The sequence below is a fragment of the Penicillium cinerascens genome, assembly GCF_028974065.1.
Source record: "Penicillium cinerascens strain IBT 15544 chromosome Unknown scaffold_4_segment0_segment1, whole genome shotgun sequence".
In the NCBI taxonomy this organism is placed as follows: Eukaryota; Fungi; Ascomycota; class Eurotiomycetes; order Eurotiales; family Aspergillaceae; genus Penicillium; species Penicillium cinerascens.
This window is the reverse complement of record NW_026695298.1, coordinates 4,139,028-4,156,014: the sequence shown is the minus strand read 5'-3', so window position 1 is coordinate 4,156,014 and position 16,987 is coordinate 4,139,028. Positions and strand designations below refer to the sequence as shown.

At 51.5% G+C, this 16,987-nt stretch overlaps 8 protein-coding genes across 8 annotated transcripts; 3 read left to right on the top strand and 5 right to left on the bottom strand.

Moving 5' to 3' along the window:
- Positions 1-17: 17 nt before the first annotated feature.
- On the bottom strand, positions 18-814 carry N7498_010703 (uncharacterized protein; the record flags this gene model as incomplete). The annotated part of the gene is made up of 2 exons (XM_058457759.1): positions 18-259; positions 304-814. The coding sequence occupies 2 exons, from the start codon at positions 812-814 to the stop codon at positions 18-20; spliced, it is 753 nt and encodes a 250-aa protein (XP_058304658.1).
- Positions 815-1,550: 736 nt separating this feature from the next.
- Positions 1,551-2,906, top strand: cpa1 (carbamoyl-phosphate synthase (glutamine-hydrolyzing) CPA1; the record flags this gene model as incomplete). Its single annotated transcript, XM_058457758.1, has 1 exon — positions 1,551-2,906. One exon carries the CDS (start codon positions 1,551-1,553, stop codon positions 2,904-2,906), a length of 1,356 nt encoding a protein of 451 aa, XP_058304657.1.
- A 186-nt stretch (positions 2,907-3,092) lies between these two features.
- On the bottom strand, positions 3,093-4,729 carry N7498_010701 (uncharacterized protein; the record flags this gene model as incomplete). Its single annotated transcript, XM_058457757.1, has 10 exons — positions 3,093-3,300; positions 3,386-3,550; positions 3,612-3,669; positions 3,731-3,876; positions 3,926-4,035; positions 4,092-4,413; positions 4,470-4,494; positions 4,548-4,562; positions 4,616-4,644; positions 4,701-4,729. The coding sequence occupies 10 exons, from the start codon at positions 4,727-4,729 to the stop codon at positions 3,093-3,095; spliced, it is 1,107 nt and encodes a 368-aa protein (XP_058304656.1).
- Positions 4,730-5,004: 275 nt separating this feature from the next.
- On the top strand, positions 5,005-6,288 carry cwc2 (active spliceosome conformation promoter CWC2; the record flags this gene model as incomplete). The annotated part of the gene is made up of 3 exons (XM_058457756.1): positions 5,005-5,335; positions 5,402-5,763; positions 5,818-6,288. 3 exons carry the CDS (start codon positions 5,005-5,007, stop codon positions 6,286-6,288), a joined length of 1,164 nt encoding a protein of 387 aa, XP_058304655.1.
- A 276-nt stretch (positions 6,289-6,564) lies between these two features.
- Positions 6,565-11,619, bottom strand: cpcC (putative protein kinase (Gcn2); the record flags this gene model as incomplete). The annotated part of the gene is made up of 7 exons (XM_058457755.1): positions 6,565-6,872; positions 6,933-7,371; positions 7,430-7,854; positions 7,906-8,908; positions 8,962-9,291; positions 9,346-11,379; positions 11,431-11,619. The coding sequence occupies 7 exons, from the start codon at positions 11,617-11,619 to the stop codon at positions 6,565-6,567; spliced, it is 4,728 nt and encodes a 1,575-aa protein (XP_058304654.1).
- Positions 11,620-12,050: 431 nt separating this feature from the next.
- On the bottom strand, positions 12,051-12,443 carry N7498_010698 (DUF4267 domain-containing protein; the record flags this gene model as incomplete). Its single annotated transcript, XM_058457754.1, has 1 exon — positions 12,051-12,443. The coding sequence occupies one exon, from the start codon at positions 12,441-12,443 to the stop codon at positions 12,051-12,053; it is 393 nt and encodes a 130-aa protein (XP_058304653.1).
- Positions 12,444-12,976: 533 nt separating this feature from the next.
- N7498_010697 (uncharacterized protein) lies at positions 12,977-13,816 on the bottom strand (the record flags this gene model as incomplete). Its single annotated transcript, XM_058457753.1, has 1 exon — positions 12,977-13,816. One exon carries the CDS (start codon positions 13,814-13,816, stop codon positions 12,977-12,979), a length of 840 nt encoding a protein of 279 aa, XP_058304652.1.
- A 680-nt stretch (positions 13,817-14,496) lies between these two features.
- Positions 14,497-16,708, top strand: N7498_010696 (uncharacterized protein; the record flags this gene model as incomplete). Its single annotated transcript, XM_058457752.1, has 3 exons — positions 14,497-14,563; positions 14,614-16,187; positions 16,250-16,708. The coding sequence occupies 3 exons, from the start codon at positions 14,497-14,499 to the stop codon at positions 16,706-16,708; spliced, it is 2,100 nt and encodes a 699-aa protein (XP_058304651.1).
- Between the last annotated feature and the right edge of the window lie 279 nt (positions 16,709-16,987).

Sequence of the window (16,987 nt, the reverse complement as noted above, 5' to 3'; positions counted from 1 at the left end):
AATTCATCGACGTACCATCAGTCATCGTATTTTCGACCGTCGGGATAGCCCATCATACCCTCGAGCTGCTTGAGATCCGGCATCCCCGCCGGCCCCGGCATGTACTGCAGATTGTCACGCACGGTGGTCCCATTCCACCAAATCTCGTTCTTGTGCAGCGCGTCCATAATGCGCGGTGCATCGATATACGTGCGAATCTCCACCATTTGGTTGCGATACCAGCGGGTCACCCACACATTGACAATGTCGAACACGTCGCCTATGGCCTGTCAGACCCGTTCGCCACTGGACGTGTTTACCTACCGGAATTCATCACGCCCTTGAACTGGATCTCCTGAACCGACCACCGACTGTTACACCCGCCGTGGATGGCTTGTGGGTGGATCTTGAATTTGTCGGCGTGGTCGAAGAACAGCACGCTGACCCGCCGCAATGCATTGACGTAGAAATGCAGCAGATCATGATAGCGCCCGGCGATTGGGTGGTGCCCGACTACGGTGAAGGTGACGTTCTTGTGGATCAGGGTGAACAATTTGCTCATGTCCTTTTCCAAATCCTTGAAGGAGTCCCAAATATGCATTTGTGACACGTACTTGCAGTCGGTGGATGGGTTCTCAAACTCGAAGCCCTCACGGTCCCGCGGGGTCGGGTCGTGGATGATTCCATCGCCATTGCAGCGACCGTCTGGGTCGACGAGACCTGATCCATCACAGCCGGGATCTTCGAGGGTCATCTGCGGGCCTAATGTGGCCCGGCTGCTGGTTCGGGAGAGGCCGATCCCTAGGGCAATGGCGAGATATCGCGAGATAAGCATTTTCCACTTCCGTTTACTAACAGTTTGCCCGGTCTAGCATCCACTTTTCTCATTTCAATTTCCATTTTCATTTCCTTCCACGTCTCTATTTATTCCAATTGACGTTTTTAAAAATGTTCCGGTCGGGTAGCACGGAGAAATACACCGAGATGCATTCCTAAAACACCGGCGTAGTATTGCCAAGGAGAAACAAACCTACATGGCGGTGTGTATGTACTCCGTGGCTGGGGCAAGCCACGGCAATGATGCGTGAATCGTCGCTGATAGCTAGTCCGACTAAACTCGAATTAGAAATGATGTGCCCGTCTCATTGTCGAATCAAGGTACGCCGATGTCGGACCGGGCTCTTGATTGGCCTGCCGCAGCCGGTGAAGCACGTGCCCGCACTGAGTCAACGAAAAGGTCTTCTCCGACAATCGCTTTCTCTTCCTCTCTCTCTCTCCAGTTCCCCAAGTCCTCGAATTACTCCACTTCTACACCTATGTCGCACTAAACATCTTCTTTTTTTTTCTTCCTCTTTGACTGGTAATACCACAGTCGCGCTTATGTGTTTGGCACCTTCAACTTTTACTTCCCAGGACTACATCTCGGGTATGCTCACCATCTCCATCCGGTCATTGACCATCGTCCACATGCTGACCTACCCTCTAGACCACCTCTGGAAAGCTTCGATCAACTGAATTGACCGATCTATTCACCGTTCACATCTTCTTGCTATCATACACCCAAATCAAACATGTTCATGCATCTGTTCAAGGCCATGCCCGCTCGGGCTGGGGCCTTCGCTTCCGTGAAGACCCCTGCTCAGGCTCGCTTCATGGCCACTGTTCGCCAGCGTGCTGCCCTCGAGCCCGCTACCTTCACCATCCGTGACGGTCCCATGTTCACCGGAAAGTCCTTCGGTGCCCGCTCCAACATCTCCGGAGAGGCCGTCTTCACCACCTCTCTGGTCGGGTACCCCGAGTCTCTGACCGACCCCTCTTACCGTGGCCAAATCCTGGTCTTCACCCAGCCTCTCATCGGCAACTACGGTGTGCCTTCGGCCGCGAAGGACCCCAATGGCCTCCTGAAATACTTCGAGTCCCCCAACCTCCAGGCCGCCGGTGTCGTCGTGGCCGATGTTGCCGAGCAGTACTCTCACTGGACTGCTGTGGAGTCTCTGGGCGAGTGGTGCGCGCGTGAGGGTGTCCCCGCCATCTCCGGTGTCGACACCCGTGCCATTGTCACCTATCTGCGTGAACAGGGTTCGTCCCTTGCCCGCATCACCGTCGGCGAGGAGTATGACGCCAACGAGGACGAGGCCTTCACCGATCCCGAGCAGATCCACCTGGTCCGTCAGGTCAGCACCAAGCAGCCTTTCCACATCAGCGCTGCGAACCCTACCTCCCACGTTGCTGTCCTCGACTGCGGTGTGAAGGAGAACATCCTGCGGAGCCTGGTTGGCCGCGACGCTAGCGTCACGGTCTTCCCCTTCGACTACCCCATCCACAAGGTTGCCCACCACTTCGACGGTGTCTTCATCTCCAACGGTCCCGGTGACCCCACTCACTGCCAGGACACCGTCTACCATTTGAAGCGTCTGATGGAGACCTCTCAGGTCCCCATCTTCGGTATCTGTCTTGGCCACCAGCTGTTGGCTTTGGCTGCCGGCGGCCGTACCATCAAGCTCAAGTACGGTAACCGGGCCCACAACATCCCGGCTCTGGATCTGAGCACCGGCCGTTGCCACATCACCAGCCAGAACCACGGTTACGCCGTCGACGCCTCCACCCTGCCTTCGGACTGGAAGCCTTACTTCGTGAACCTGAACGACCAGAGTAACGAGGGTATGATCCACAAGTCTCGCCCCATCTTCAGCACCCAGTTCCACCCCGAGGCCAAGGGCGGTCCCCTCGACTCGTCCTACCTCTTCGACATCTACCTGGACAGCGTCCTGAAGTACAAGAACAGCCAGGCTGGTCTGTACCCCCAGCGTGACAGCCGCCCCAGCCCTCTGCTCGTGGACCTCCTCGCCAAGGAGCGTGTGGGTGTTCAGCCCACCGTCGGCATGCAGAACGTGGCCGCCGCCGCCGCCGCCGCCGTTGCGGCCTAAGCGACCATGTCCTCGTGCGGAGTTCGGCTACTGTTAAATTTGGTATATTCGGGTTGACATCTACGTCCTTTTCATACTTTGGTTCTTATTGGTGGTAAATCGGAATTCAGGTCATTTGAAGTTTTTTCATTCCTTTTAGTTTTTCGTAGTTAATCACGTCAAGGCTATAAAGTAGTAATACCCTCTCTATTTTGCCACTATCGACACCACATCCTCGTCTGCTACCGTGTGTGACAACCCCACGCGCTGCGGCACATGTCGAGCGCTGGCACCCCACACCATGGCGTACTTGAATGTTTCCTTGAGCGTGCGGTGAATCTGGTCACACACGTCCTCAATGGTCGAGTCCCGGCGCACAATGAGGGCCTCGCTGAAGTCAGGCACTTCTCCCTTCCTGCAGGTCACAGTTAGAATTTAATCCAAACAAAACACTTTCAACAAGGCAAGCAGGTTGTATCAAGTCATATCGAATCACATACCGTTTCGTGTAAAGTCGCATAAGTCTCAACTCCTTCCAGATCCGCTCGACAACCTCCTGCACGCCGAGATCAAGCTCACAACTCATGACGGCCGTGTACGGCTCACGGGCCAGCTGGTCCAGGAACTCCAGGCTGACGCTGTCGATCTTGTTGTAGACGTACAAGCTAGCACATAATTAGAACGGCTCATTGGCAGCTAGTTAGATATAGATGAGAGGGTACTTACCAGCGGATGTACTTGCGGTGATCTTTCATAATGACATCGATAAAGTCGTCGATCGTAGCTAGAACAGGCAATTAGTCGTCCGGCCTTCTGGTAGACATGAGTGAAAACTGAAAACTCACCGAGCTCATCTCGCACCAACACCTCGCAGTTGAGGATTTTGTAGTCGCGCAGCACGTTGTAGAGCATCTTCTCATCCAAGTACTTGGGTGGTGCCTGGAAGGTGATTTTCATGCCCCCAGCCTTCTTGATCTTCAGGTAAATGTTACTGGATGCTTGTTAGTGCGGGTCTCGAGCAAAGAAGAAGCAGGACGTACGGAGGCTCCTTATTCAAGCGAATGCCGACAGCATCCAATTCAGCCTCCAGCAATGCTCGCTGTTCCGCACGCTTTGTAGCATCCAAGATCATCAAAATCAGGTCACTTGTCTAGACACGCAGTTAAATATTGCTTCTTTTTTACGCTTCACATAAGTCAAAAATACCTTTGCAGCAGAGATGACCTGACGACCACGTCCCTTACCCTCCGAGGCACCTTCGATAATACCAGGCAAATCCAGAATCTGGATCTCGGCACCGCCATACTCCAGAACACCGGGGATAGCGGTCAGCGTGGTGAAAGAGTAGGAGGCAGCCTCACTCTTTGTCTTGGTGATCTTCGACAAGAAAGTGGACTTTCCGACGGACGGAAAGCCGACCAGTGCCACACGGGCATCACCACTCTTGCTGACATCGAAACCAGCGCCACCGCCAGATCCTGCACCGCCCACTGGCTCGAGAAGTTGAGCTCGAAGACGGGCGAGTTTTCTGGGGAGAGTGTTAGTAAGATACAGTCAAAGCCATCTGGAATCAAAAGTGCTCACCCTTTCAATAGACCAAGATGATATTCTGCGGATTGTTAGTTCTCTTTCTGTGCGTGATCTGCTGGTAGAACCTCATACCTGTCGCCTTGTTCTCTGCGGGGCTTTGTTAGCGGGGTGATGCAAATTCTGGCTTTGAGATGACTTACTCTGCGTCCGGCGCATCTCATCCTCAATCCTGTGGTGTGATCAATTAGTATTTCATCCATGTATACCTCTCCGGGGTGAACATACTCCTTAATCTTCTCCGTGATATTCACCATTTTGCCGGCGGTTGAGGCGTCTCGCCAAAGCTCTCGCTGAAGCCTTTATTCGGATCTTTCTGGCTTGTGCTGGATATCTCAAGACTAGCACAACTGACTTGGACCCCGATCAATCAAAACCCAAGATCCCCGAGTCTCGCGAGTATCTAAAAATCGCCGCAAAGGTTGTTCGTCGCGAAATCCGCACCCGCCAAGCCTTATGTAAGCACCTTCATTTCGCCGCGCAGCTCGACCTCACTTTTTGCCCTCGACACCTCCTTTACAAATTCACAGCCATGGCGGACACAGTCGCTGAGCCCGAAGAGGCACCTATCTCCAACAGCCCCGACAACGATGCGCCGGCCGCAGACACCACTGTCGTCAAGAAGACCAAAAAAATCATTCGCCGGAAGAAGAGGCCCGCCAGGACACAGGTCGACCCTTCTTTCGTGAAGTCCGAGCCGCCTCCGCAGACGGGCACGATTTTTAACATCTGGTATGCCAAATGGTCTGGCGGCGACCGCGGCGATCAACAAGATCTCAACACGCCGGCTCCGGGCCGCTGCAACATCGCTCGCGACAGTGGCTATACGCGCGCCGATAAAGTGCCCGGGTCGTTCTTTTGCCGTAAGTGCCTATACAATCCCCAAGTACCAACTATCACACGCAGGGACTAACATCATCTTTATCCAGTGTTCTTCGCCTACGGAACTTGTTTCAAGGGCCCCGAGTGCGAATACCTCCATCGCTTACCGACGATACACGACCTCTTCAACCCGAACGTGGACTGCTTCGGGCGAGATAAGCACTCGGATTATCGCGATGATATGGGAGGTGTGGGATCCTTCACCCGCCAGAATCGCACGTTGTATGTTGGTCGAATCCACGTCACCGATGACATCGAAGAGGTGGTCGCGAGACACTTTGCGGAGTGGGGTCAGATTGAGCGCACGCGGGTCTTGACGGGACGAGGTGTCGCTTTCGTGACGTATTCGAATGAGGCGAATGCGCAATTCGCCAAGGAAGCTATGTCTCACCAGAGCTTGGACAATAATGTGAGTAGAGCGTTGGAATCGCATGGCATGACACGTTTACTGACAACCTCAAAGGAAGTACTGAATGTCCGCTGGGCGACAGTGGACCCGAACCCGATGGCGCATAAGCGAGAGGCACGACGATTGGAAGAGCAGGCTGCGGAGGCGGTGCGTCGGGCACTTCCCGCGGCTTTCGTGGCCGAGATTGAGGGCCGTGATCCCGAGGCGAAGAAGCGGAAGAAGATTGAGGGTAGCTTTGGGTTGGATGGCTATGATGTACCGGATGATGTGTGGCATGCGCGCACACGGCAGCTGGAAAGCTCGAAGCCCGCTGCTGGTGAGCTCGAAGCACCCGAGCAGCCGCTGATGATTGAGTCTGCGACGACTGCAGTTGCGCCTGCGGCACCAGAGCCCGAGAGCGGGATCTTCTCGAGCGCAACGGTGGCAGCTTTGCGGGGACTTGCCGGTGGAAATGTCAGGACTCAAGCAGCGCCCAAAGCCTCCGGGCCGTTGGTTGCCTACGGAAGTGACGACGACAGCGACTGAGTCTGCACCGCAAGCCTCTCAAGGCTCTACATGATATTTTGGATTCTTAATGCACTAAACAGCGATACCTCATCAAAAGACGATTCTGGGCCTCACATGCACGAACTTCGTTATATTGGCGTTATTCATAAACGGGGTATCATCCCGAGCACTCGCTAAAACATAAACAAGAGAGGAGATGTATGATAGTTTGAACATAAAATTACAATGTCCGCCCCGTATGATGAGAACATGCAATAGGTCCCATGTAGACCGAAGCCAAATCAACTCCGTCGTTCACCTGTCGCTGGGTCCGAGGTCGTAGTACACACATGATCCTGTTCGGTAGTTGTAGATAAATGCATTGGTGTAGCTTTCTGTGCCTTCGCTGGCGTGGCTCTCTGAGGCGAGATCGCTGAGCAGCTCATACACTTGGCTGAGATATTTGCGTTCTGTCAGCGGTGCGGTCTGGATGACGGTTCGCCAGCTGTCGGGGTCGGAGAGCCGAGTGTCGCGAATGGAATCGAGGACGTCGTCGCGGGTGTCGATGGCGGCGACGGGGCCATTGCGAGCATTCTCGGCCACCTCACGAGCGCGAAGAAGAGCTGTATTTTCGTACGTAAGTACCATACCAAATGATAAGGAAGATGGATGAAGAAACGTACCGGACTCAACAATGTTCCTTCGATTTGTCTTCTTACTCCTGTGTTGAGGCACGAGAATCCGAACATCATTCGCCTTCTCGTTAGATAGAAGGGCATCCTGCTGCACAGACTGACGTGACTGCCGTGGATCCGCCATGCCTTCCCGATGGTGACGGGCCTGAACTTCAGATCGAAGCCAGGGTACAAGCTCGGAACTGCGAATATCACATTCTTCCCTGCGCAGGAGATTTCGCACTTTGAAGCCCCGCTCCTTGCTGTCTTGTTTCGCGATCACAATATAGTGGTGGTTGTGCTCACGGTACTTGACCAACAGCTCTTCGAGGGACGAGGCATCCACGGCAAGCTCTGCGCTGATATCATTCGCCCAGAGGTCTTCGATGATCTTGACTCCGGTAGTGCGAAGGACAGTTGCGTCGAAACTAGCAACGAGGACATCGCACTGAGTTTTGTTAGTACGTGATAAGACTTGACCAAAGCGGCATGGAAGCATGACTTACCCGGCGGGTGGTCCAGTACAGCTCGGCGCCCGTCTCGGTGTCTTTCGGCGCAGCCCTAGAGTTCAGGTATTCCCTCATAGAGGAACCAAGTCGATCCGAGCTGAGATTGAACCCGACTGCGTGCGCTCGCGGTCGATTGGACAACACCTTTGGCGAGAATTCCTGGATCAGGTGGTCATATCGGCCACCTGCTGCAAATACGTCGCGGCGTTTGCTGTCGAAGATGCACTGGAATAGGACGCTGCCCCGGTAGAACTTATCGTGTAGACTGCTCAAAGGATTGATATAGACCTTCCGTTTCACACCAAAGCTTTGCAGATAGGTCATGAGGACGTTCAAGCGGGCGATAATTGGGGGGACTCGCTCTGCATATTCGGTGCCTTCCATGATGGTCTGCAACTTCCGTTGAGTCTCTTTCAGATTGTCTGGGCAGCGCAGGTTAGCATGATCAATAATATGGGAGTGTTTCAGCGTACCTCGGAAATCAAAGCGAGCGAGATCGTCCAGCGACGTCGAGGCAACACCGATCGTAGGAGACCGAAGTTCACTTCGGATTTTGTGCATCGTCCATTTGCCAACATTCAGCTTGCTGATGACTTCCTTCACCAACGGAATCTGAGGAGGTGTAATGCGACAGAATTCCATGATCAACTGAAGGAGATCAGAATGGTTGACCAGGAAGCACATTGATGCCGATCGAAGAGGCGGGAACTCATCGATGATCTCGTCGAGCACTTTGATCACCTCCGCTTCCTTGAGGGCTAAGTCGAGGGTGTTGTAAGAGACGATATCAAAGTCCACCTCACGGTGAGTGCGAGGCTCGCTACCATGCGTGGACTCCCTGTAGACCGTTCCAAAGGCAAACGTCTTCTCCAAGGAAGGATCTTGTCGGGGAATTGCGCGAGCGTTCGGGACTGTCAGATCAAAAGGCAACTGAAGAAGATTGCCCGATGCATCCAACAGACGAACGGCGCCGCCAGAATAATGCTGGGACCGTGGGAAAAGCATCTGTCTGGCCGACTCCACCGCACCGTGTCTCCGGAATATGGAGATCAGTTTCTCTCTGACGAGACCCTGGATGAGCAACTCATTCGCCGCGGGCACTCCGTGTGAGTCCATGTCCCAGGCAATATCCTCGAACTTCTTCGGCGATTGGGAGAATATCGCTGCGAGAATTTTCTTGTAGTCCGGCGAATTCGGGTCTGAAAGGAGGTGCACGATAGCACGTCTGAAAGTCTCTTCCTCAACTTGGAGAGGGATTCGTCCACTGGAAAGCAGTTCAGAGGCAGTAGGTCGCTCGCTGGGAATGTGGCTGAGAAGAGACGCAATGATCTGTCCTTGAACGACTTTTTCAGACTGCTGGAAAGTAGACGGAAGTATGTGGTTCGGTTCTCTGATCGCCCGAAGCGTTTGATCGCGCTCCATACTCGTTGGCAACGGGTGGCACATCTCGAAAAATATAACACCGAGGGAAAACATCTATACTCTATCAGTATTCAAGCTGAACCTAGATATTGGCAGGCTATACTCACATCGACCTTCTCATTATAGTGACCCGAGAATCCGGATTTCATCTCGGGGGCAACATAGTACGTTGTCCCCAGACTGCGTGTGAAGTTCCCTTCAAAATCCGCCGCCGCCGATGAACGTACAGCTGTCGTAAACTGGCCACTGGTGGCAAGGCCAAAATCACCGATGCGAGGGTTGTTGGCAACGTCAATGAAAATATTATCTGGTTTCAAGTCTCGATGTATAATACCGTGGCTATGAATGTGGCTCAGACCATCGAGAATCTGGCGAAACAGGCGCCAGGATCGATCAACATCATCGTGCAAGCCATTCTTGATTAAATCTCGCAGTGTCTGTGAATAAAATTAGCATCAAGAAACGAACAATACAATTTTTCCAGAACCCACGTGTTTCTCGCAATACTCCATCTGGATATACAGTGTAGTCAGAACGGGTCTAACATATGAGCTAGATCTCGCCTGACCGTATTCGGCATCTTCTACGCTGCCTGTTCCCCAGTCTTCGGGGGTGTCTCGGGTACCACGATCGGATAGCGTTCCCTCACTTTCATCATCACTATCTGAGGCGGCGAATTCGATTTTCGGATACCCACTGGAGCTGATGAAGTCTAGCCCGCCAGTGCTGAATCCACGATGATCTCGGCTGGCAAAGGGGTCACCTTCAGTTGACGAGATAGCCTCTGACTCGACGTGGTTGAAGTCCTCCTCGAGCCAGGCTGTATAGTACCGTACGACATAGGGATGGTTCAGCCGTGACAGCAGCATGATCTCGGAGAGTGTATCCTTCAGTGCCGCAGCAGATGTCTGAGAAATCTTCTTGACGGCATAGAAACGCCCATCCAGCTTGTTCCTAGCTTTAACGACCTGGCCAAAGCCACCACGGCCCAAGTGGCCGGCCTCGTCAAAGTCCTGATGGTAACGAGAAAGGGCCGATACTGCACCAAACGAGTCCAATCGTGGGCGTCTCTGCAACGACACGGAGTTTGAAGACCGGTTACGCATTGTCAAAGGCGCATCCACGCGGAAGAACTCCGAAGGCTGCAGTTGGAAGGCCGTTGGGCGCTTTCTCGGGTCTGGTCGAAAGAATTCGCGAAGTAAATCTTGGAGTGGAGGAGAGAGTCCCAAGGACACCATCAATTGGTTGGCTGACGTGTATCTCAGAAGGACATCTTTTCCAAAGGCCATCTGAAGCAACACAATACCAAGATCCCAAACATCCGTCTTCATGGTTGGAGCACTTTCCTGCGTTAGCTCTGGGGGAAGCCACAATGGGGATTTGGACGTAGTTAGAGAACGTTTTCCACTTGGAGAATCGGGCAGGGCCTCCTCCACGTTGGATTGGAGTTTGACAATGGTACCCCCAGATACCGTCCTGTAAAGCATAATTCGTCCACTATGAATATTTCCATGGACAAATCCATTGCGATGGTAGAACTCCAATGCCTCGAGAAGCTGAATCATCCAACCACGAAGGGTTTCAACAGCAACGGTGCCCACAATATCGAGCAGCTCGGAAAGCGAGCCCTTGTTGGCAAACTCCAGCAGCGCACGAACTTTCCCAGAGTTCTCGGGTGAGTCCATAGGAATTCTGGGCGGAATGATAGTGAATCCCACAAATTCCACCAAGTTGGGATGCCGAAGCCGCCTCAAACTCTCCAGTTTATCTTCACTGGTTCGCATTTGCTCCCTGAATGTCAAAGTGTCCGAGCCACTTTCATTGAGACAGATCTCTTTCAGAATAAGGAGTGGAACGTGACATCGGTCTTTAGACACGACAGGCCTCACAGTAAACGTGGTCTTGCCCGGCTTGCGTTGCAAAAGAGATTTTCCGTAAACAGCACGGAATACCAAGGGCTGTTCATCAGTATCATTGACCGTAACCGGGGGGTCAAATGTCATGACTTCTGAAGTATTCTCCACGAGATCACCCGCGTCATTGAAATCAAAATCGGCGGCTCGACTCTTGCGCCTCGACTGAGCCTTGTTGCGTCGCCGCTTGTCCTGGAGCATCTCCTGCAGCTCACGCTCTTCCTTCGCATATGCAACTTCCTGTTTTCGTAGTTCTTCTTGCTTCTCAAGCTCCGCCCGCTGGATAGCAGCAGCTTTCTGCTCCATCCGTTCTTCTTCGAGGCTAGGAAGATCTTTATCCTGTTCCCGAGCTTGGGCAACATCCTCCAGAACATCCTGGATAGAGACCGCTAGCTCATAAATCATTTCGCTTCCCAGTAGTGTCTTGGGTTTCGTGCGGAGGATTTCCCGAATGCGGGAGCGGGCCCCATCGCGAAATTCGTCGAGATTTTCCAGAGATATATTGGGAACCGTTTTGGGATACGTTGCGGGCAGTTCGATGAGTAGTACAAGGCAAACATCGGGGTTCGAGGAAGCTCGGAGGTGGAGCTTGAAGGTCACGTCGGATGTTTGCTAATGTGCCCAAGTTAGTCACGAGCGACTAGAGAAGGCTTCTCTACACACCTGCCATGCCGAACGGCGCAGCTGCACTTCTTCATAGTCATCGCCATAGATTGATTGCAGAGCTTCCGCCTCTGTTTGGTGGATTTCACGATAATTGGTTGTAGCTATGGCGGGGGATGTCAAGGAAGATTCGGTGGAGGAGGTTTGCTTTTTCTCGCGGGAATGCCGTTTCCTCTGTTTGGGAGACATCGCGGGGCGTGGCGCGAAATCGCCCTACATCCGGATATTGTTGCACGACATGGGGAGCAGGATACGGGAATGATTGAGTCAATTGGGAAAGAAGAGGAATGCGGGCACGACATTCGAATAAAACAGGCGGTCAGATACGGGCTTATCGATAGCGGAGTCGCGCAGCTCCATGCGCCATCCCGGATTGGCCATTCCTCTATTTCCATACTGACTCATGTCTACAATCGATTCTTTAGGTTCAATTACGGTCGTTTTCGTTGGGTCTCTTCGTGAGAAGCTCAGTAATTCCAAGAAAAAAAAATTTTGTCTGTACATGATGCGCTTCAGCCCAAGTGTGGGGGTATGCTGAGTTGTCCCGCTATTAAGTACTGCAGTAGTCCGTTGCCAACAGATCAAACTCCAATTTTTTCCAGAGGAACAAGGCAATCCTCTCAGGTGCGGTCCGCGCCGAGGATCAAGCTCCCAGTCACCGCGATCAGTGGTGCATACCCCCAGTGGGCCCACTGGCCTTGGCCATGAGTCCAGCACACCGCACCGTCGGCGAAGGCCACGGCGCTGTTGAGAATCAAGGTCCAGCCCAAAGCCTGACGGGACCCATAATAGGCAGTTGCGTAGATGACCAGGCCCATGAAGATGTCCCGAATGCCGTAGATCGCCATCAGGCTGTCGACCATGCGGTGAAGTGCTGCATCGGCGGGCGGCTCCCACTCGAAAAAGGTGAGGCCATGATCGGGGCGTACAATGGCGTTGATTCCGAAGCCGATGGAAATAGTTGCAATTGCAGTTGCGAAAAGGTTGAGAACGGATGATTTTGAGAAGGACATGTTTGGTCAAAGGGAGGTAGATAGAGGGTGAAGCGTGCAGAGTGGGGATAGTGTTGAACCTGAGGAAAGTATTTAAGAACGAGACACATGCAGCCGGACACGAGCTTTTGAAGAGTCACTTCGTTCCGGCTGCGTGGGGGCTGTTTTTGATTTTTGACACACCCATGAACTCCTGGGCGTCAGCTTGACCGTGCCAGTGTTAGAGCTGAGGTAACGGTGTGTTTGATGTCATTCCTATTGTTTTTTTTCTTTTAGTTATAATCAAGTACCGAGGTATACCTCCGGCGTTTGGCTGAGTCCTTCCCGAGTCGCCCAGCCGTTAGCGCCCGGGCGACTTGGAACCTTGAATTGCTGCACGACATCCATGATAACTCGGACAGAAAGAAGTAACCTTAGGATGAAATTGATTTCCAAAGTAAATAAACTCTCGGTTGGTACAAAAGGTCTTCGGTAAGACTCTCTTCTCCATTCATGACCTTAAAAGGTGTAATCTCAAACCATTTGACCAGTCCTGCTATATCTTGCTAGCATTCTCAATCGACCCAGAAGTCCTTTCCTCCGTATTGATTCCCAATCAGGGCTTTTCCATCTTTTCCGACTTCGATTCCATCGTACACATGCGATCTCTTCGTAGCTGTTCCCTTCCAGTTGCTGCTAAATGCATCACCGACTTGTGCCTTGCCTTGAATCTTTATATTCGAATATCGGTGACTCAGGGCTTCTGCCGTAGCTTTTTGAAGCAAAGAATCCACGCCTTGAGCGGCACTTTGAATTGACAGAAGTGCATGTTCGCCGCCGATGTCCATCGTTTCATCTTGCGCTGCCCGTTGGCCTTGGGATGCAGGGAAAAGCGATTCCAGGTTACCGACGAGGGAGGTGACGCCTTGTATGAGGTCCGCAAATTCAGACCGGTCATAGAGAGCCCAGGACGTGGTCTTCAAGTCGCTAGTACCGTTCTTTTGGCGCCTGATTGCTAGCGCTCTCATCTTGTTGCTGAGCTCGGCAACAAAAGAATTCAGATCGGCGCGCCCCAGTACAGTGATGTTTTTCTTAGGCTCGATTTCTGCACGGTGATTCTCTGATATCTCTTTTGTATTTGCGAAAAGGACCAGGACCTGGTGCAAAATGTCACATGCTAATTGAACCTCTTCGGGGCTCGCATCCGGTCTACCCAATCTCGGATCGTCGTATATATTGACAGCTTGGCCCCAACGTGTAAGACGGAGTCTGGTGCATTCGAGAGTGAGATAATCGGTCTGAAAATTCCGTTTGAAATGACGACCAAATTTGACATATTCAAAGCAGTCAACGCATGCAGTGAAGGCGGTAGCAATACTGATAGCGCCAGCGATAACTCCAATCGGCTCTACCATATTGAGAATGATATGGGGAATCACGGACCGGGAAGAAGACCGTATTGTATTGTTCAGATCAGAGAGGACACGCCTGGATGGTTCCTGTGACCTGCAGTTGCGGTTGATTTGGGGTTCATGTAAGAGTACGCAGCCCTGGAGGAATCTTGAAACTATATCTCTTCATAAGGCTTATATAGGCAAAGCTAATTAGTTATGGTGCGTTATCAACAATAATAGAGGGCCAATTATAATTTCCTATTAGACGCCAAGCCGGGTGATAGTGTATTGCTATTTATTCCTCTGAAACGTGCGATCGGCATAAAGCTAATGTTAGCCGCGTACCCCTGTTGATGCTGCAACCTGGCCGAACAGAATTAGAATGATCACCGTGCCGAGCGCATTTTGCTCCAAACAAAATTGCTAAGGCAACGAAACAGGCGGTCGTCTGAAAATGTACGGCTGAATTCTCTGAACTCCGAAAGTTGGACCTAGTTCCGATACATTGAGGACCGCGAACATAAGTGCCTCTACGTACCAGATGAATTCCGCGAGCCAAGAGTTATATATCTTTCCCAGCTACCATTCCCTTAGCGACAACATTGATAAGGAACAGCGCCAGTGACACGCCACGTTTGTTGAAGGAGCGACACATCCCAAGTTCACTCGATCGCCCCCGCTCAAGGGAAGCAAACGGCCAGATGGCGCGTAGCTACGATAACATACACATATATGGCAAGGCCCATCTCGGGGACTCGTACTATCTTGGTGAGCTTAACCGAGACCGGATCCGAGGCGCAATGCTAAGTGTAATATAGGACAAAGTGCTCGATTAGCCGACCTCGTGCCTTGCGCCGTGCACGCGCAATTTAATGCATCCGGGAAAGACCACGATCCACACTGCCTTCAAGGAACTCGAATTGACATCCTGGACTGTATCAGAAAGTGGATAAACGGAAAGGATGATAAACACATATTCTGGCTGAGCGGATTAGCTGGCACCGGGAAATCTACCATCGCGCGAACAATTGCTCGAGAAATTTATGAGAACCCAAAGGAATGCTGGATGGCAAGCTTCTTTTTCAATAGGGGGAGTTGGGATACTGGTCACGCCAGAAAATTTGTTGGTACGATTGCTACACAACTGGCCAACAAAAATATGCCATATCGAGAACTTCTCCAAAAGGCCGTTTCGGAGGACCAAGGCATCTTCGACCGGGTCATGATAGATCAGTGGAAAGAGGTCATAGTATCACCGTTGTCTCTCCTGAAGGACGAATCAAGCCAACCTCAACTTATCATCGTGATCGATGCTTTGAATGAGTGTGACAAGAGCGAAGATATTATTCAAATACTTCAGCTTTTAGTTGCATCCCGCGAGCTGGGCCAATTTAGACCCCGCATATTAATAACGAGCACACCGGAAATTTTTATTCAAGAGTCCATGTTGAAATTCACAGGCACCGCATATCGGTGTATCTCCCTCCAAGATGAGCCGGGTGATGTTGTCGACCATGACATTCTGCTTTTCATGGAAACTGAGCTCTCAAAGGTCAAATCGCTGAGACTGCATAAACAGCAAGTTTATCAGCTGGCAAAGAAAGCTGCAGGGCTGTTCATTTGGGCCAACATTGCCTGCCGCTTTATCTCTGGCGGGAAAGGTATTTTTAGGGAGAAAAGACTAACTGCTATCTTCGAAGAAAGAAGTCCCGGTAGTCAAACAGGGATGCACCCAGAAAAGCACCTCGACGAATTATATCTGACTGTTCTTCGCAAGGCCATTCAGAAGTATGCGGATGATGGTTGGCAGGAGTTGTGTTACCTGCTACGGCAAGTACTCGGGAGCATAGTTGTTTTGCTTGCTCCTCTCTCTCTGCATTCCCTTCTCGGCCTATTGAGCGATCTGGGAGATGTCGATATCATTCACGAGCATCTCGAAGATCTATGCTCTATCTTGGATATTTCAAAAGACAAAACACATCCACTGCGTCTGCATCATCCCTCATTTTGCGACTTTCTCCTGAACAAAGAGAGGTGTCAAGACGAAAACTTTTGGATAAACGAGCAGGACATGCACCGTGCAATGATGAAGCGCTGCGTTGATCTGATGTCTGAACTGCTTGAGAAACACATATGTGATGCAAAGCTCCCTGGAGTACACGTGAGCGGTATGGAAAAGGGTCAGAAAGAGCGATACCTGCCTCATGAGCTGCAATATTCTTGTCTATACTGGGTAGAGCATCTCCGGAGGAGCAATATCAAAGTTGAGGACAATGACGACATCAGCGACTTCTTGCAAGCCCACCTGCTACATTGGCTTGAAGCATTGAGCCTTATTGGAAGAGCACCAGAAAGTTTTCATATCATCAGGAACTTGCAGTCCCTGCTCAAGGTCGGTACCATCTCTCGTGGGGCACAAAAATGCACCTAGATATCGAGGCTAACTAGATCTAGACCGACAGAAGTGAGATTATAGCTACGCTCCTGACGGATGCTATATGTCTGTTCTCAGCAAAGCTTTCGACGATTCAATATATGCCTCTCCAGATATACACCTCAGTGCTTACTTTTGCACCACGGAATAGTATCATGCGACAGAAATTCGGGATTCCGCAGTGGTTGTCCTTTCCTCAAACTACAGAGATCCTGTGGAATTCGGGTTTAGAGACCCTTCAGAACCATTATCAAGATTTTAACTTGATCAATTTGATCACTATCCCCCACCTGCGGCTGATCGCATCTGCCTCATATGATACAATTTGGATCTGGTTTACAGAGACATGGGAATACATGCAGAAAACTGAGCTTGATTCATTTCGCCCACAACTGGGATTTAACCCGGAGGGCACGAAGCTTCCGACTGGCCGAGGAGCTATCACCATTGTGGCACGACCTATTTTGAAGCTGAAATGAAATCTGCACATGTTTCCAACGTGTTCATTTCTCAAACTCCCTCAAGAACCGATCAACACAATCGACATGGCTACGGTATCAGTCGAGATTCTTACTTGAATTCTTGACGTCGCTTCAACTATACGTTGGTATTCATATGATTGTGCCAGACGTCGTAGGTGATTTTGGAATGTCTGCATTGTTGCCTTACTTAGGTATCAAGGAACTGATAACCCCTCTGGCCGGCCCCGTCAGGAACTGACCCCAATTATCATTTCTACAATCAATGATGATATGCCA